Here is a 21,128-nt window from a genome sequence, read left to right on the forward strand (position 1 = left end):
CCTTTTTAATGTCATGCCACTGCATTTCAATCAGATTAAAGTCTGGACTTTGACTAGGCCACACCAAAACCTTAATTTTGTTTTCTTAAGCCATTCAGAAGTTGACTTGTGGGTCTGTTTTGGATCATTATCTTGCTACAGAACCCAAGTGTGCTTCAGTTACTGTTTTAATTGGACTTTTATTTTGTTAACTCTTTTGTTTTAAATGTTTGGAAGCTGTTTTGTTTTCTTTGTTTTAAATACTTTTAATCATGTAAAGCACATTGAGTTACCTTGTGTATGAAATGCGCTATATAAATAAATTTGCTTTGCTTTGCTTCAGCTTGAGGTCACAAACTGATGGCTGAACATTCCCCTTCAGGATTTTCTGTTAAATAGCAGAATTCATGGTGCCATCAATCACAGCAAGTTGTCCAGGTTCTGAAGGAGCCAAGCAGCCCAAAATCCTCCCACTACCACCACCACCATGTGTGACTGTTGGTATGATGTTCTTTTTTCTGAAATTGAGAGCTATATTTACGCCAGATGTAACGAGACACACACCTTCCAAAAAGTTGAATTTTCATCTCGTTAGCCAATAGAATATTGTCCCAAAAATCTAGGGAATTATTCAGATGTTTTTTTTTGTTTTTTTTTTTGCAAAGGTAAGACAAGCCTTTATGTTCGTTTTGGTCAGCAGTCGTTTTTGCCTTGCAGTTTTGCCCAGAATCTTCATTATTGTTGAGTCATGACCAATAAGCTTAACTGAGGCAAGGGAGGCCCGCAATTCTGTCGATGTTGTCCTCAGTTCCTTTGTGACCTCCTGGATGAGTCCACCACTGTTACATGTTTTCTCCATTTGAGGCTTATGGCTCTCACTGTGGTTTACTGGAGTCCTAAAGCTTTAGAAATGACTTTGTAACTGATAGATGTCAATTACTTTATTTCTCATCTGTTCTCGAATTTCTTTGGATCGTGGCATTTTGTTGCCAACTTCATTTGGTTAGGCAGGTTCTATTGAAGGGTTTTCTCCATTGAATAGGTCTGGATGTAAGCAGGCATGAATGCGGTTATTGAAAACGAACTCATCTTTTTAAAGAAAAAGAAACTCAGTTTTCCCCAAAAAATGTGATTTGCCACAGGTAATACATGATTTAACAAGGGGGGCATTTACTTTTTCACACAGGGCAGGTAACTTTGAATAGATTTTTTTTTTCCCTTTAATAAATAAAATCCCCGTTTAAAAACAGCAGTTTATGATTACATGGGTTATCTTTGTCAAATTTATATATATATATATATATATATATATATAATTTTTTTAAATTATATCTTAAATAAAGTGGGGACACTGGAAAAAATTAAGAATTTGAGAAGGGGGCAAATACCTTTTCACGGCACTGTACAAAGATGTACGTTCACATTTTATGATAGATTTCATTGAGAGATGGCGGTAAAACTACATAAGGTAATCAAAATGTTAGAAACATGTCTCTCACCATTGTAATAAAGATTTCTATAGTAAATACCGCTCTCTCTCTCAGTAGTAATTTAATTTATTTTTTAAGGGAGATTCTTAGATACAGTTATGCTGATTTATGTGAACTTGAATTCAGTATTGGCCAAAGTAGCTCTTCTGAGTTTAGGATAGAGGCCAAGTTTAGAAACAAACCTAATTAATTATCAGCGTGTGTGCGTGTGCTCCAACTGGCTGGATTCAAAATGGAAATGGCTGCATATGGCTTGCCTTTATTGAAATATCTGAACAGACGGATCACTCTATAAATCTACTTATAACGGCACCACAGACACTCAGGTAATATAACAATACGATCATCCTGAAAGTCACGGTGCTTTTTATCTTCTGTAATTCCGACTGCTTGTCATAATAGTCTGAGCACCAGAAACGGTTAGGATTCATTTTGTGTTTATTTTCTTCTTGGGACAAAGCGACGTCCCGCATAAGCAAGATGTTTAACTTTCTCTCTTTCTCACGCTTTACTCTCGTCTTACACATAACGCTTATGTTTTGTACATACTCTGTGTCCCATTACCCCTCACTGTTTGCTCCTTAGTTTGCATCTGGCCTCTTTGACGCGTCTTGATACTTTTTTCACAGTAAATGCAGAATTAACTGCAGCTCCGGTCGACACATTATTATTTACTGGTGGATTTTTATGGCTTACAAATAAATCCGTAGACGGTGTAGCGGTCCGACAACCTCATGTGACACGAACCAACTCGAAAAGACCCTCCAGTACACAAAGAAGCATTGATGCTATTACGAAAACGCTCGGATGACTTGAGTCAAATCTTGTGGCTCATGAATATTCTAGGAATGCGCAGTCACCGGCTGGCACGGTGCCCTCTTGCCCAAAGTCAGCTGGTATAGGCTCCAGCTCACCCGTGACCTTAGTGATGATAAGGGGTATTGAAATTGGATGGATGCATGGTATGAGTGATGCATTTTGATGAGTCTGTGTTTGCATGGAGTTCTGTGAACAAGAAGAAAGGGGGGGGGGGGAAGACATTGGCCCAGGTGGAAAGGTGTTTGTCCCTTTCCACCTGCTAATTTGGGGGTAGCAATCTTAAATTAAATCTTAATTGAAACGGTGGTGAATTAATGGTCTTTTTGAAAGATACAAGCAGGTCTTGCTTTAATTCTGTGTCTAGAATAGCACTGAATAGTATTTGATGCTGCATTCAAGTAAGCTGCTTGTGCATTCTGACATGGGCTGCGTTGTTCTGAGCAGATGGCGTGTATCAGCACGAAAATGGATGGCGTGTGAGATCGATTGTGTGCCTGGATTCATCATCACCATCATCTCTGAGGAACTGTGGTGGCTTCTGTTGGTGCTCAAAGTGAATTCACTGCAGTATGTCTTTAAAGTAATTTTAGACAGCCCAATTAAAACTTCCTATTCCCCACGTCCTGCCAGTCGAAAGCGACTCCACTTGCCTTTCTTCTGCTTGAGGTTCCCCGTTACTCTGTGGGATATTTGCTGACATCAGATACTTGTATCCTTGCATTCAGTGGGATTCATTCTCCCGTCTTCCCGTAGCTGGTCTTACATTTGCACTTCCTCTTTCGTAACCACTGTCCCACTCTCCGGCCCACGTTCTGTGTGGGTAATTTCTTGTGTTCTGTCTCATAAATCATACAAAAAATGCTGCAGTGCTGTGAACTAGATGAATGTCTCTCTCCCTGTACTGTTCTCTATTGATCTTACAAACACACACACAATCTAATGGGGTGAAATGTTCTCGTGCCCACCGATGGAGGTGGTATGTACACACATGCACACACACACACCTCCACAGTACAGACACACACACCTACACGCACACGCCATAATATGCGTCCATGAAATGGGAAATACAGCATCTGCTCATATTCATTTATGCTGCATCTCACTGTCACATAATGAGAACCCATTTCTCACAAAACTACATTTTCAATCCAATTTTTTTGAAAAAAGTCTTGGTATTCTCACTTTTGGAAATGTTCGTATAATTTGTATTTAATGCTACAATATATACTGTAGTACAGTAGTATAGTATGAGATCTTAACATGGGGCAAAATTCGTATCATTTCATCTCTTTAGAGGAGACTAAATCAAATATCGCATTCCCCACCAACTGGGAAAACAGACAAATGGTGTCAGACATGAGCAGATTTTTAGCAACTTGCATTGGTTAGACTGCTGATCTATGCAATCCAGTGTGTTGTTTGTGCATGTGTGCGCGCTGTTCCACTTCTGGTAATAATGTTAAAGGATGTGAAAGTGTTGCTTCAGGGTGTTGTTAGAGCTGACAAGCCCATGAACAAATGTGTATTTAAAGTCTTATCTATCAACATGTCTACAATCAGCTAGCATTTATCTGGTGTTTTGCTGCAGGAGGGGGGTGCACGACTGGGGAAATAGTACATGGCTGCTGTGGAGTCCCTGCTTGTGGTTAGCTGCTTATCACAGTCCATTAAAGACTTTCCCCCCCAAGATCCCAATTCTTGCAGTAGGGCAGCGCTGTGGGATTTCGGATGGCACACAATCAATACCTGTAGTGAGTCATGTCAGCCGATAAATAGTGAGGTGAGGTTTCGTAAATTGGGACAGAAAACTCTTCGAGTGCTTCTGCTTCTTGTTAATGGATTTGCCAAGGTTTTATTCTCTGGTGCGGATTTGCTTTGTAGTTAGGGGCTGGAGTAACTACCAAGAGGCATCACCTTCGTCTGACTAATGTGTGTATTTGGTTTGTGGAATGGAACATGATGATAAAGAAAGTATGTGCTGTTCTAAACTCCTCATTGGTTCTTCAGTAACAGATGATCCTGGCCTGTGCCCTCAAATGAAAGGAGAGTAGGAAATGGAACTAGACGTGGGCGGAGGAAACCGACTGGTATATTATTTGATGACTCGAATATGTTTAATCAAATTATTTGAACGTGACTTGATTAAAACTCCAAGTTCACAGTTTAAAACAGCGCTGTAATTTGTGTCTTCTGCTGGCCGGCTGAAATGTGTGACAGAATAAGTAGACGTTGCAGGCCGTTGAAATTGGATTCCTACTTCCACAGACCTGAGTGAAACAAATCCAATTTCACAGAACCTGCAAAAGGAAACCATGTTATTGCCCTCGGCCTTTAAAGCAACTGCCGTGTTCTGCGTCTATCTGTTCTGTATAGTACAGCAACTCAGCAGTACAATTCCGTTCTTTTTGCTTCGCATATGTTTGCACTCTGTTGGTTAGTTGACAGTATATTGTCACAGTTGGCACTTCCAACAACCATTATAATGGAAAGGAGAGAGCACAGGAAGTACCGTTTTAAGGAATGCCTTGGATTCGCATGGCGAGGGGATGGAAAGTCATTAGTGTGGTCTTGTTATCGGTTGTCAGCATGCAGCACTGTACGGTTTCGTGTTCATTTTTGTCAGTTTCTCATTTGCAGATAGTGTGTTCCACTGATGTGGGCCACACTATTTGTGTGAGTGACATACGTAGCTTGCTCCATCCCACCAGTGATGGAAACGGAAGCCTGCCTTGTGGAAATGTGGATTTGGTTATTCTTTGACTACTGATTGAAACCTTCTTCTCCAAAGAACTTCCATGTCAGACGTTGAACACAAACAAGATGGTAATCCATTAACAGGAGGCATCTTTATGTTCTTCTGCCATCTTTCAATAGTTTACTAACTTCTTGAAAGGTTTGCTTTAGGAAAACCACTTCATCCATAGAGATGCATGTGAATATTTTCATTCTCACGGATTTGAATCGACCGCAACTGGACTGTTCTGGTTGTCTTAGAAGAGGTTTTGCCTCTCATCTGAGCAGGCTTCATCAGTTCATGCCACAAGCCTTACTTAGGACAGACTAGCCTGAGTTGGAGAAACTCAACTTTATGCTCCAAGTTGGACGCACACCCCTGAACCATAGATCGTACCATTCTTTCGGACTGCAAAAAAGGGACCGTCGTTAGAGTGCCTTGAAAAGAGGCCACTGTTCGTCCGCAAGAGTCTGTAGGTGGAAAGTCCCTCGTTAATAACATTCAGTTGTTAATTGGTAGTGTAGCTGCCTAACATCCGAGGGGGCCGTGTTTTTGTATTATTTGTTGGAGGCAGCATTATTGAGTTTCTTTGGAATGGACGAAAGGACTGCTTCTTGAGAATACCGCAAGTTGTACAATAAAAGGGTGACAGGACACTTCAGTGATACTCGGCGGCGGCTTCCTGGCGGCAGCACAGTTGGGCGTAACGGAGCAGTGCTTCCGTCGCTGCCTGAGCGTAGTTCATTATCCGTTTTGAAGAGCATCATTTGAAGTTGGCTCAGTTGTCAGCCATGTTTATCTTGAAGTATCTCCACATGGCTATGATGGCTCCTACACGCAAGGTACAGTATATGTCAGGCTGGTGAAGTGTCATAGTAGCGGAGCATTTTTACAAGTACATGTACAGGAACAAATTCAATTCTATATCGTAATCATCCAACCAGTTCTGGTTGGTGCTGCCACAAATATGGACAAAAACTGATTGCTAAGAACAACAGAAAAAAAATATTTTGGAGTTCCTTCTTCACTCCCCTTTCACGACATTCCATTAACCAAACTATTTCTTCACCCTTGCCACCCCCCCCTGACCTTATTAAATATCTAATATTTGAGTATGAATGACAGATTGTTTCTCTCTCAAGCACACGCACACATACAGGCACACACACACACACCAGCTACACTCAAGTCGATGCATCATTTCAGACACACTCATCTTTCTAGGTGAACGAGTCAACGGGGGAGAGATGCACTTTTATCAGCACTTCATAGTGTATTTTTGTTTAATTTTTTTTTAACTTTCTCTCGTCCATGTTTTGTTTATTCACAAAGCAAGCCAGATGTTTCACCCTTGGTTGTAACATTTTCATCATCTTTTTGCCAACAGGGCAGCTTGACATTGCGCCACCGACTGCAGCACAGTTAAGATATGGTAAGAAGTACATTTTTATGTGTTTATTTTTTGTGTGCAAATACTCTTGATGTATTTACGTGTGTGTTTTACATTATCTTGTTGGGACTAACCGTACCAGCCGTAGATCTTTTCCGCTCCCTCGCACAATGCACATTTGAACTGGATTGAATCAGTTGACGTGTAAAGCACACTTTTTCCTATGTGGCGGTGAAACGTAGTTTTTCCTGCTTTAGCGGAAACATTAAATAAACAGTGACAGTAAAATAACAGTCATTACCTCAACCAGCATTCTCTGGAACTTGAACGTTGCACTCAGCCACACAAGCCTTTGTCTAATGTGATGCTTGTTGCCCTTCTCTTGCCATTTGGCTAATGAAGTTTGCAAAGGCCATTAATGGAAGGCCTGCTAAATGTCTGAATCAAAATACATTGTGAACAGAAATTGGTTCTCAAGTACATGACATAATCTACCCTCACGTTGTTTTCACATACACTAACTAGTAACTACACATTGCATTAGTTATCCTTGCACAGTTTAATGGGGTCCAATACATTAATTGTTGCCTGTTTTTTAGGTCACAATAATTAATTGAACAATTTGTTACCTGTGATTTTTGTAGTGTGCACTGGTCTAGAACTGTATATAATTGAACTAATTGGTGATTTTAAAGAAATGGGGTCAAGAGTAATTATTTCAAAATATTTTATATTATTTACAGGATATTGTTTATGAGACAATACATGCACAATTTAGATTTAAAACAAAGTGCACTATTTAAATGGCTACAAAAATACAAAATAAAACAACAATTGACTCTGATCAAATGAAATATTTATTTTATCACGGAGAGCTGTTGTTGTTTATGTAAAACATTCCATAAATCTTCTCCCCCACTAGGCCAAAATCACACCAAATGGGATTATTTATTTCTCACTAAGTGTTGCAATATTGTTCCTCTTGACGTGATTTGTGTTTTTGTTATTTTTCAGTTCTCCTGCACAATGCGCTTCCTTTTGTTGGATTTGGATTTCTGGACAACTGTATCATGATTGTTGCCGTAAGTGTCACATCCAGAAAATGCTCAGACAACTCCATACAGATGCTGATGAAACAGATGAAATTGAATTGCTAATTGAGAAGTCTACCAGTCTGAGAATTGGTTTGCACTCTTGGTCCAAGTGCACAACTCCCATTTAATGCCTACATATCGGGCATTTGAGAGAAAAAAAACCAAAACTAATGCATTACTAATCCAACTTTGAGGGAATTGGCAAAGGGAGGTAGAACATAAAGGTGGGTAGGAATTTAATTTCCAGATTGAGGGAAGGAGGCTAACGCTAACTTAAATAAAAATGCTTCTTAAAAGGCGAAAAAAAAAAGTGACAACACAATTTGACCAAAGAAATAAGAAAAATTATTAAAACACTAAAGTACAGTGGGTACAGAAAGTTTTCAGACCCCCTTAAATGCTTCACTCTTTGTTATATTGCAGCCATTTGTTAAAATCATTTAAGTTAGTTTTTTTCCTCATGAATGTACGCACAGCACCTCATATTGACAGAAAAAAACGTAATTGTTGAAATTATTGCTGATTTATTAAAAAAGAAAAACTAAAATATCACACAGCCATAAGTATTCAGACCCTTTGCTGTGACACTCATTTTTAACTCGGGTGCTGTCCATTTCTTGTGATCATCCTTGATATGGTTCCACACCTTCATTGGAGTCCAGCTGTGTTTGATTATACTGATTGGACTGATTAGGAAAGTCACACACCTGTCCATATAAGACCTTACAGCTCACAGTGCATGTCAGAGCAAATGAGAATCATGAGGTCAAAGGAACTGCCTGAAGAGCTCGGAGACAGAATTGTGGCAAGGCACAGATATGGCTCAGGTTACCAAAAAAATTCAGCTGCACTTAAGGTTCCTAAGAGCACAGTGGCCTCCATAATCCTGAAATGGAAGACGTTTGGGATTATCAGAACCCTTGCTTAGAACTGGCCGTCCTGCCAAACTGAGCAATTGGGGGAGAAGAGCCTTGGTGAGAGAGGTAAAGAAGAGCCCAAAGATCACTGTGGCTGAGCTCCAGAGATGCAGTCGGGAGATGGGAGAAAGTTCTAGAAAGTCAACCATCACTGCAGCCCTCCACCAGTCGGGGCTTCATGGCAGAGCGGCCCGACGGAAGCCTCTGCATAGTGCAAGACACATGAAAGCTCGCATGGAGTTTGCAAAAAAAAAAAAAAACACCTGAAGGACTCCCAAGATGGTGAGAAATAGGATTCTCTGGTCTGATGAGACCAAGAGAGAACTTTCTGGCCTTAATTCTAAGTGGCATGTGTGGAGAAACCAGGCACTGCTCATCACCTGTCCAATGCAGTCCCAACAGTGAAGCGCGGTGGTGGCAGCATCATGCTGTGGGGGTGTTTTTCAGCTGCAGGGACAGGGAGACTGGTTGCAATCGAAAGAAAGATGAATGCGGCTAAGTACAGGGATATCCTGGACAAAAACCTTCTCCAGAGTGCTCAGAACCTCAGACTGGGCCGAAGGTTCACCTTAAAAAATGACAATGACCCTAAGCACACAGGTAAAATACCGAAGGAGTGGCTTCAGAACAACTCTGTGACTGTTTTTGAATGGCCCAGCCAGAGCCCTGACTTAAATCCAATTGAGCATCTCTGGAAAGACCTGAAAATGGCTGCCCACCAACGTTCACCATCCAACCTAACAGAACTGGAGAGGATCTGCAAGGAGGAATGTCACAGGAGCCCCAAATCCAGGTGTGAAAAACTTGTTGCATCATCATCCCAAAAATACTCATGGCTGTATTTGCTCAAAAGGGTGCTTCTACTAAATACTGAGCAAAGGGTCTGAATACTTATGGCTGTGTGATATTTCCATTTTTCTCTTTTAATAAATCTTTTTTTCTGTCAAAATGGGGTGCTGTGTGTACATTAATGTGTAAAAAAAAAAAAGAACTTAAATGATTTTAGCAAATGGCTGCAATATAACAAAGAGTGAAAAATTTAAGGGGGTCTGAAAACTTTCCGTACTCACTGTAATTAGACTGTCAGCAGTCCAGATGGGACTGTGACACTTGCTACTCAGTCATCCTTTCACACTGTCTGTCTGCTCTTGTGCCTTTCTCTGTTTCCCAACATTCTGCATCACCTCTCACATGCTCCTTTAATCATTGCTCATTAATCTTACTGAAGGCCAGCGAAGCAAAAGATGGCAAATGAAATCTAATTTCATGAAACATAATCCCACTACTCAAACTGGTAAGATAACGTTTCATTGCACTGCCTTAAACTATGATTATATGATTCATTACTTGATGTTATTTCCCATTCCAATGTATTCCCTTTGCGCTAGTGGTATGCGTACTGCTGTGGCATTGTATACTATATGTAAACTTTTATTATTTATTACTTGCTGTGAACCAACAGACAATACCTTAAAGCTTTGCCTCCTTTTCTTCCATCTTAGTTTAAATGTAAATTTTCCTTGGGTCCCCTTCAATGCTGCTTTTGTGTTTATTATTATTATTTATTATTATTATTGTTATTAGTTTTTCTTTTTTCTTTTCACTTTATTAGTGCTCCTATTTTGGTGTAATTGTGAATATTGCTGCTGTGACAATCTAATTTCCCTGTTTCTGCAATGTCACAACCTTTATTTCTGATTTTTCTCCCAACATATGGCATAATATAATATTTTAAGTCTTTTCAGGCACATCACCAAGGTTTTTAAAAGGTACATAAATTCATTACTTAATTGAAAATTCCCTTTCCCTTGAACCGATTGCTGAAAACTCATTCACAGCCATCCCTCCCAGTTAACATGGATATTTGACTCCTGTGTCCGTCAATGGCAGTGAATGAAGAGCAACAGAATTATTTTTTTTCTTACTCTTCACAATTCTTTCTGAGAGGTTAACCACTATTATTGTCAGTTGTATTAATTCGCTGGTCAATTAGTTCTCAAAATTGTTTTTTAATTTTAATTCAGGCCAACACCTGACCCTTTTGAAATGCGTAACCACCACCACATGATTTGTCTTCACAGCCATTCACAATATCAGTTAGGCTTAAATAACAAAATCCCATCAGAAAACAGTGTAACAATATACTGTGGAAGTCCCTTACTTCCTGTTTGCATTTTAATTCCTTTTGGGTTTTTTTTTATAGCTTAATTAGCCACAAAATGTTCTACAGAGGATGAAACAAGCAATGCTCCTAGTGGAAGATTATATATATATAAAATTTAGTTTTATAATTCATACATTTTCCATGAAAGAAAACAATGAATAACTACAGTATAAAGTGTTTAAATATTGCCAGTAAAATATTCCTATTTCTATTCTTAAGTCTTATTACTTTGACTGTTTGGATGGATAGGTGGACTGATGGATTGACTGCAGCATGTAAATACTGCCCTATTAATAGAAAAGTATTGCAGAGTTACCTGTGTTATCATAGTTTTTCTGTGTTTGTTGGCCTCCAGGGTACACAGATTGAGTTGTCCATCGGCGTGATCCTTGGCATTTCTACTATGGCAGGTAAGAGCATCGTCATACATTTTTTTAATTCAAGAAAAGAAAAATGTGTCATTGTAACTAATGAAGGTTCTCTTCAGTTGACAACATCTCATCTGTGTACGCAAGAGAAATTATGGCAAATGATAACTGTTCAAATATGACACACAGCACTTTTATAATGATCATTTAATGGTGTACTTACATTTTTTTTCAGATGAAGATTTCTAATGATTTGAAATACTGTAATATCTTACATAAAATGACAGGGGTATGTTCAGGTCAAATTAGTGCGTCCTTTTTTACGCCAGTCACTATCATCAACAGTCACTTGAGTTCCCATTGAATGCCTCCAAATATTTCAGGATTTTTACTCTATTGGATGCAATATGCTTGTGATATTCACTTGTACCCATCATCACTTTTCCTGCCTTTAAATGTAACCTTAAAGCATTTGTGTGTGTCTACTGTAGTACAAGCTGTAGAAATGAAATAATATTGAGGATGATAAAGAGTTGATCACAAGATGCCACGTTGTCGTTTTGCTTTAGGTCCAAAGCTACGCGAATATAAACCATTTCAAGGATTGCTTATTTTGTATTCAGTTTAGGCGGAATTGAATTGATTACAAGTGGCTATCACTAGACTAATTCCTTTTTCTGCCGTCAAGATGAATATAGAAAAAAAAAAGCGAGTTTGCCCAAAAAAATCATTGATTGTTAATTTTCCCCCTAGATGAAGGAAATGTGCATTTTCCCGTGGAACCTGTTGTCCCTGCTTATGAGGCGAATAAGCCGTGTCAGGTCACAAAAGTTTAGTGGTCACAGCTGCAAACTCAGAGACGATTTTAGATGTCGTTTTGAGACGTTCTTTGACTCTTACCTTTAATTGTGGAGATTTGAGCGCACGTTGCGCCGCAGTTGATTTCATACCGAAAAGGAATGAGCAGCTTCTTTTCCTGTCTCCTCTCTGACCTTTTCAACGATTGAGACGCCATTACAGCCACTCCGGTGACATTCAAGTTCCGAACGGCTGCCCGTATCAAGGCCACTCCGCGGCGATTTAGCACTTGTGTCAAGACCGCCGTCAAGTCCACCCATTACACCATTTCCGAGATGCAAATGTGTGTAAATGACTCCACGCCGCATCGCAGATGGAGGGTGCATGCACCATTTCGATTAAGTGATCTATGCTATTGAATATGTTGCTTTTTTTGGCTGAGTGGAGAAAAACTGCTTTTATGGTTGCTGTTAAAAGCTGCATATATGCTGGTTCAGAGGACATTATGACCAACAGCACCCTCTGATAAAATGTATTTTCTTGGCTTGTTTATTCACTAGTTTTATATCTGGTGGGCAATATTGTTGACTGCAGGTCAAGACAGAATAAAACATTCTGCCACAATCTATTGCTCTTTTTGTTTTCGGTATTACAACCTACGTATACAAAATACTCAGCTATTAGTTCATCATAAAATAGCAAAGTATAAATGTATCTCTCTCCAATAAAACTGACGTGATTTTATCTGATTCACATTCTTAGGTTTGTAATTAGTGGATAATTGTCATTTAATCACTGTTGCCATATGTGGAAAGATGCATTGAAATGCACAAGGGATGCTAGTTGTTACACTATGATTAATAGCTGTAATTAATCATCCTGTGACGCTTAACATCAAATATTAAAAATGTATGAATCTTTGCATCACCCTCATCGCACACAAGAAGCACGTGATGGAAAAAAAACCTCACACTTCATGCTTTGTTATTGTGTAGCTTGTGTGTGTCTGTTTCTATGAATAGGGAGGACAAGATATTTCTCTGCTGGCTAATAGGAAATGGTAAATGGAGTGCACTTCTCTGCCACTTTAACTACACCATCACAGTGCCCAAAAGCATTTTTCAGAGGCTCCCATTCAACCATTTATACGCCAGTGGGCGGCTGTTGGCTGGGAGCAATTTAGGGTTCAGTGTCTTGCCCAAGGACACGTCGACAGCGGACAGTAGACGCCGGTATTCGAACCGCTGACTCTTCAGTCACTGGGCGACCCGCTCTACCTACTGAGCAACAGCCACCATGATCTGAAGAGTCGCATATCTTCCCTCCCGCTCCGTCCCCAAGCTTTTCCGACCAAAATGACTATTTTTGTCAGAGTGCGACTGCAGCAACGCGTGGAGGCGGACTGAAAAGTCAATGTTTTCGTGTCGCAGCTGTGAGCTGCAAGCAGGCAGAAGTGTGGCGTCCCGTGACATAGATCTTCTCACTTAACACAGCTTGACTCTCAAATTTTGGGAACTTTAGATGATCTCCTGTGAGAGTAAGACGCTCAAACACACACCGCCAGCTGAGTCTCTTTCATGATGTGCTGGCACATGTTCACTTCACTTAACTCAAATCCTCTGTGGCTCATTTGGCCACATGTTCAGGTGTATCATCCAAAAAAAAAAAGAGATTGTTTAACAAACATGTGGCCATCCTGTAAGGCTGCTGGGCTTTAAACTGGCAGGTTTTTGTTTATTTGTTTTTTCATGCATAGCAGAAGATACAAAGCACATTCCAGTAGACCCGCCCATGTAATAATACAAGAGCTGTGTAAAAAAAAATATATATATATATGGCCTTGAATAGATAAACAGTAATAGTGTTTATTTATTTCCCCCCAAAAAAAACAAATTATTATAGTTGTAGTTTACAGTGGTGTTTCTAATATTCTGACTCACGCATGAGGTAAACAAAATATAGGCCGCTGCAAAATACAGCCACGATAATATACCTTTTCGTCAATGAATGTATCTGTGACAGTGTCAATCAAAGCTGTTTTCATCTTTGTAAAGGTTGATTTGTTGATTCCGCTGTGGGGGAGGGGCTTCTGTCTGTCTGTCTGTCTGTCAATCAGTCATTTTGCCTGTTGGCCACGCCGGATGCAAATGTCAGTCTTGCAATTCAACAAAAAAGGAATCTCACTCTCCACTCTTCCTTCCTTCCTCAGCTGCTGCTCTCGGCAACTTGGTGTCTGATCTGGCAGGACTCGGGCAAGTCACAAATGCACACTCGCGCGCCTCCACGCAAACTCTCAAGATGCACACACACTCTTGAATTGAGATTTATGACTCATGAGGTCTGACTTGAGGCAAAATGCGTTTTATGACAACTTTACCCGTGCATTTTTTAAAACATAAATGTGTGATCAAAGTGATTTCTTTATGCAGCGCAGAAATATGTTTAATTATACAGTGCGTAACAAATTTAATACACTGTTGAGACTTTTTGTCAGTGCTTTAATGCGGATTGTTTCATTTTAGCGAACATTTGATTTTTTCGTTAGTTTGTTTCCATTTTGAACAGAAATGATCATTTTGTAGCTAAAGTCCCCCTTTTATAGCCAAATTTAATCCAGGGCTTGACTGGGCTTCTCTGAGAAGTAAACTGTATCCCATAACTTGACGTCTTATTTAAGAAATAACAGTGCTCTAACTGTTTTCAGCATTGTGGACAGTGTTATCATTATAGTGCTTTTTAATGTCATGGATGTATTTTCCACACTTTGAACAATATTAAAAATAAACACACCCACTAGGGGTCAGTGTCCCAAAGGTTTTGCACACTAATAACGGTCAGCAGTACAGTACGTTGGCTGATGGTTATGCTTGAAATAACAATAGTACTGCTTAGTTTTTCACAGGTCATTTTCTCTTAAAAAATTGCGAACAATTGTTGTGCATTTGAAATAATAATTGCAAAAGTTTTCATTGATAATGAAAGTGTTATAATATTGCTATTTTGTATTATTCAGACATTTGCATTGAACAGCCTACTGTTTGTAATGAAGTCATGATCAACAAAAGCCCCCCCCCCCCATGTGTGTATGTGCTACTCTATCACATTTTAGAAGAGAACGCACCTGCGGGGGTGGGGGTGGGGGGGGGGGGGGGGGGGGGGGGGTTGTCAAGGTGAGAGCAGATCAGGTCAGACATGAGAGAAGCAGAGAGCTGCCGCTATGCAACGATGCTGTCGCACTTCATGTTCACTTTTGCCAGCAAAATGGCGGAAACCACTCATGTCATTTTACCGCATGCACTGATCTAGTTCAGGTCCTTGGAGTCAAATGACCAGTGAACCATCTCAACGGTAAACATTGTTCAGTTGTACAATACTCCCTGTAAATGATGATGTATTGGGGAAAAAAAACAACAACTAAATTATTCATGCAGCCCTGGTGGGAATCATCTCTTTTCCAGGGAAGGTCAAATGGCAAATAGCCAAATCTATCCTCACAGCCTTACATTTGCATGCGTTACAGGCTGGCCTTTCCTACTTCGCACTTGCTGCATCTGGCCCCCAATTCCAGGCGGACTGGATGGAATATAAATGAATTAGTTGAAATTATTCCGACCAAACGAGCCAAATGAAAAACTCAATAAATTGATTTATGTGCCGCATTCGTGCCAGTGTTTGTTTTCATTGTGATTCTCAAAGATTCTGCAAGCCATACTTTGGCTTTCAACAAGGGCCCAAATACATGAATGGTAGGTTAAATGAAGACTCGTCCCTTTGAAAATTCTTGGCGAAAACAAACAAACAAGTTAACCACTGGACTTACAGGGTCAGGGATGTGTGTTACAGATACACATTATGCGTCTAATTTTTAAGATTTTTCCTTGTATGAAATATTTATTATTTCTTAACATGTCTCCTTTCGTCTGCTACTCAGGGAACCGCTCCTCCAATTGGCTGACAAGTTTAAGTTTAAAATAAGCTCATTCCATGTGGCTCTCCGACTCTAGGAGTCGAAATTACCGTGACGTTTCAAATGGCATCACTTGCCATAAAAAAATAATGGAACATTATTTCAGAGTAGTGAAGGCAATAGATTGCTTTAATACTTTTTATGTTTTGGTGTTGGGGTTTTTTCAGTTTGTTGTATTTAGTACTGTAGTCGTTTGTTAGTTTTTTTTGCCCTGTTTTGCCTTGCCGTCTGCAGTCAGGTCGGCCGTGTATATGAGAAACTGTTTTCAATAGGATTACCTTGTTTAATAAAGGTTCAATAAAATATATATTTTTTTTAAATCAATACTTTTTTTTTTCTTTTTTTTTTGTACTTTTTTTCCTGAATGTATTTTTAAGGAGAACTTTTGAGGTGTTTGTTTAGAAAATTCCACAAAATGACGGCCACTTTGCTGCTTACATGCCCCAACCTCCGGAACGGTGTGTTCTTCATCTCTTTTTCACGTTCTCCTTTTGACACCCCCTGTTGTGTGTTTTATTGTTTATTTATTTTTTTATTTTTTTAAATGTACGGTAATAAAGCCACAGAAGAAGCAAAACACACATCCAGCGTAAGCCCTTTGATGCTTGCTAACAGGCCTGAAATTTCTGGTCGAAGTCCAAATTGTGCTTGAGATGTGCTCAACAGTGTGACTGTCTGGTCTCTCCACTGTGTTCCTCCTGAGCCTCCCCCTTTGATAATAAAACGAATATGCTGCATTCTATTCCTTAAGGCAGGGTGTGATGCCTTATGTACACCGTAGATGTGGACGGCATGTGTGTATGTTTGCTGACAGATCAAATCTTCGCCAGCTCAGTCTCAGCTGCTGGTTTTTTTTTTTTTTTTTTTTTTTTAATGGGCCAATTCATCTGCTGCTTCCCAGCAGAGCCAGAACAGAACCATCGATAACATAGAATAGGACTTTGCGAAGCCAAAAAGATTGCAGCTTTTGCCTCCAGGGGATAACAGTGGAGAGAAATAAATGTCCGCTCACTTTGTTATGACCCAGAAGCGGAGTAAAGTTTTGGTGCATTATCATCATATCCTACACTTTATATCCTCTTTCATCTTGCCACAAAAAAAGGTATAATTAGACACCTCTGGCCACTATTGGTGGTCATACGGGAGTTTGTGTTCTGTCACTTATTGCGTAGGTGTACAATCAGCTGACTTCTGTGGAGGCAGCGTGGCTTCAGTTCTCACTCAGTGATGGTGTGAAACCCTGAACAGGGTAAGCGCTGTAGAAAATGGATTGATGGATTGTTTCTGTTCCCCTGTAAAGTCACCTTGTAAAATATTGTCTCCCTGCTACCTTCTCTGTTCTGATATTTGTCATCTCTCAGCCTCGCTGACTCAACAGTCGTGTGACACTGAAGAGCTGAGCGGCCATTAAATACTACATTTCATCTAGTTATTACTTAGTGTTACAAATGTATTTGTCGCACCGGAACGACATGTCAGTGAAATACAGCCCATTTGAGTCGTAATACTTTTCAGATCGGCGTTCATAAAAATGGAAATATTGTCAAAAGTGTCAAAAACTGTAAAATTCCCTCCAGTTTCCCCCCAGTGACAAATGATTTTGTAGCAATTAGATTTTGAGATCCTTCACAACATTACAGATTAATCACGGAGATCATCAATCCAGTTGCCGCAATGAGACGGTTCGTAATCATTAAGGCAGCAGTGCAGCCCATTGAGGCTCATTTTTCTCCCAGAGGCTTGACACTTTTGGAGCACAATATTTGTTGGCAGTTGTTCCAAAGTGTGAAGAGTTCCTCCACCTATTCGTGATTCACTACATGCAAATTCACCTATTCACATGATTTATTAAAAATTCACCCATTTGCTGTTTTTGTGCTCAGACCGGTCTTGTATAACAATTATTGCTTTGGCACCTTCTTGTGGCATCGATAGGCAAATATAACCCCTTTTTAGAGGTGGCGTCAATTCATCACAGATTTGTGCTATTTTGGCATGTATCTACATCATGGAGTAAAATATTAATGATGGAGTTTATGAAGAACATGATTAAAGCGGAATGTGGACACACACAGCTCCACAAACTACAGTATACCAAGTACTACAGATAAAGTAAATGTTCTTTGGCACACAGTATTGTGTAATGCCAATAATTATCCTTTTTTCAAACCCCACCAGTATACCAGTAGAATTGACGATTTCCATATTATAATAATCCTGTCTCAGTGTGTATTGGACGTTGGCTGCCGATTGTTGCCCTTCACGATGCCGCAACAAGTGTGTGTGGGAGTTGAGGGGGATTGAATATGTGGGTGAGAAAAATGGAGGTTTGCGATGATATTTTGTGCCGTGAGCGTCCCTCGGGAGTGAGGTGACGGCTGGGCGCGTAGGTCAAGAAATGATTGATTTATGGCACGTCAAGGATTTACGGCCTCCTCGCCCACCTCAACCCCTCACTCAAAAAATAATAACACTGTCAAGATGTTGACGACTCCAGTTGTTGGTTCAGTGGGCAAATTCTTCTTCGTCTGGTTTTATGGATTGCAAATTGACAAAAAATAAATAAATAAATGCACATCGCAAAATGTAGATCATTTCTAGTGTGTCTACAAAGCTTAACTTAAATGACATTACATGGCCGCTGGATTTTAATGTTTTAATACTGCAATACAATATTAGAGACGTCTCACTTCCTGTCATTCATCCATCCATTTTCTGTACCTCATTAGGGTCGTCAGTGAGCTGGCGCCTGTCCCACTTTGGGCTCGCTAGCCAATTGCAGGGCACATATAGACTAATACTGTCAGGTCCATAAATATTGCGACATAAGCATACTGCGAAAGCAACTAAAGAGTTTTTTTGTGGGTTTTTTTCTTAAGTTTATGAAGTGGAATGTTACGCAATGGCCAAGTCAATCACCTGACCTGAATCCAATTGAGCATGTAGTTTATTTGCTGAAGGGAAAATGTCCCAAGAACAAGTAGGAAGTAAAGACAGTTGTAGTAGTGACCTGGCAGAGCATCACAGGGACGAAATCCAGCGTCTGCTGATGTCGTTGATGCGTTTTAGACATTTGTTTCATTTCAATTCCATTGTGGTGGTGTTTTGAGCCAAAAAGATGAGAATTTTGCCGATGTTTCAATATTTGTGGATCTGATTGTAACCCTTCACTCCTATGGAAACTTTAGAATTTTCCGATAACCTAACATGCATGTTGGTAGAATGTATGAGGAAGCAGAAGCTGAGATTCAAACCCGAACCCGATAACTGCGAAGCAGCTTGACCGCTTTTGCACCGCGGCTTGCTATCAATCCAGCACAAATGAATGCAGCGACTTAACGCTGCCCATGCTTAAAACACTTTCCCGATGAATAAATATTTTACTTTGAAGTGCTTTTATGTTATATTCATTGTTTTTTTTTCTTTTTTTTGTAATTCTTTTGCTTTTCTTATTATCTCTCCAGGCTGGCAGGTTATGTGGAGGCTTTGGCATCTCGACTTGGGATGCAGATTCCTGACCTGAGTCCGAAGCAGGCCGACATGTGGCAGACAAGAGTCAGCTCCCACTCGGTTGGTAATGTCGCAACACGCTCAGGAGACAAAACGCCGTTGTGTGTATGTAATACATAATACTAGGGGTGGGCAATATTTTTAATTAATTTAAAAAAACAAAATGTAACTAAAAAATATTATATTTTATTTTACGGTAGCGACAATTTGACGACATCCCATTAAAACACAAACAAAACAAAAAAAACTGTACATCTGTACTTGCTTACCTGGACATGTATACAAGAATATTGTATGGCAATATTTAACAATTAAAAGTTCAAGTTATGGCTGTATACAGGAGAATATGCTAAATCAGGTCTGCACTATAGTATTTCAGTTAGGTTTTTGTTAAAAAAAAAAAAAAAAAAAAAACTAAACAGACAGTCAATTGACAGAGAAGACTTTTGCGACGTAAAGACATTGAGGGAAAAAAAACAGTCACTGAGTGTGCAAGTGGTGCAGATGCTACTCTGGCATGAGTGGCCAGTATTGGTCAACAACAGATATGCAAATAGTGCAGCGTGGTGAGACTACTACAGTGAGTGCACGAGTGATATATAATTGGCCCGACAAAAATATGACAACAAACTCAGGCAAAACAATTGGCAGCATGTTGCAATGGAATTGTAGGTTAGCTGTTTAAGAAGTTGATTGCGAGAGGGAAGAAGCTGTTGGAATGTCTGCTAGTTCTAGTGTGCATTGATCGGTAGCGCCTACCTGAGGGAAGGAGCTGGAAGAGGTGGTGACCGGGATGGGGAGGGTCTGAGACGATTTTGGGCGCTCTTGTCTGAGTTCTGGCAGCGTGCAAGTGCTCAAGGGTGGGTAGGGGCGTACCGACAATCCTTTCAGCAGTTCTGATTGTCCGTTGCAGTCAGAGTTTGTCCTTTTTTGTAGCAGCACCAAACCAGACTGTGATGGAAGATCACGGGACTGATTCGATGACCGCTGTGTAGAACTGCCTCAGCAGCTCCCGTGGCAGGCCGTGCTTCCTCAGAAGCCGCAGGAAGTACATCTTCTGCTGGGCCTTTTTGAGGACGGAGTTGATGTTGATCGCCCACTTCAGGTCCTGAGAGACTGTAATTCCCAGGAACTACAGTCAGGAAGGTCTCGACGGTTGACACAAGGCAGCTGGACAGCGTGAGGGGCAGCTGTGGTGAAGGATGCCTCCTGAAGACCACAATCATGTCTACAGTCTTGAGCGTGTTCAGCTCCAGGTTGTGTCGGCCACACCGCAGCTCCAGCCGCTCCACTTCCTGTCGATATGCAGACTCGTCACCGTCCTTGATGAGGCTGATGACAGTGGTGTCATCTGCAAACTTCAGGAGTTTGACAGCCGGGTGCATTGAGGTGCAGTCGTTCGTGTAGAGAGAGAAGAGCAGCGGAGAGAGGACACAACCTTGGGGTGCCCCAGTGCTGATGCTGCGTGTGGATGAGGTGGTCTCCCCAGCCTGTGTCCTGCCCGTCAGGAAGCTGTAAATCCACTGGCAGATGGCAGGCGAGACGCTTAGCTGGAGAAGCGTGGAGGAAAGAAGTTCAGGGATGATGGCGTTGAACGCGGAACATGCGTTCCATTGAGGTCCATTGTTTCAATTCAGCCAAACTCCTGAGAAGGTTGTTAAGCCCGCTAGTTTGTGAGCGAGAGTTCATTTTGCTTGTCACGTGACTGTTATCACTGAATCGGCAAATGAGGACTTTCATGCACTTCCTCCTTTCTCTCCTCATCCTATGCCTCCCATGCACCCGTCCCGTTGTTTTCTTTCAGAGACGGTATGAATACTTGATCATGTAAACTTGCACATCGTTAAAGCAACATTCACGATTATATCGAAGGCGATTTATATCGCCCACCCCTA

General features: G+C 40.5%; 1 protein-coding gene across 1 annotated transcript in view; it reads left to right on the forward strand.

Moving 5' to 3' along the window:
* The window catches only part of LOC133479115 (transmembrane protein 65-like), a 29,224-nt gene that overhangs the window by 4,570 nt on the left and 3,526 nt on the right, over positions 1-21,128 (forward strand). The window contains exons 3-7 of the mRNA XM_061775635.1: positions 6,413-6,457; positions 7,430-7,497; positions 10,946-11,000; positions 13,966-14,008; positions 19,188-19,293. Of these exons, the coding sequence (XP_061631619.1) occupies positions 6,413-6,457; positions 7,430-7,497; positions 10,946-11,000; positions 13,966-14,008; positions 19,188-19,293 (317 nt within the window). The remainder of the gene's footprint in view (positions 1-6,412; positions 6,458-7,429; positions 7,498-10,945; positions 11,001-13,965; positions 14,009-19,187; positions 19,294-21,128) is intronic.

This window comes from Phyllopteryx taeniolatus, chromosome 6 (assembly GCF_024500385.1).
Source record: "Phyllopteryx taeniolatus isolate TA_2022b chromosome 6, UOR_Ptae_1.2, whole genome shotgun sequence".
NCBI lineage: Eukaryota > Metazoa > Chordata > Actinopteri > Syngnathiformes > Syngnathidae > Phyllopteryx > Phyllopteryx taeniolatus.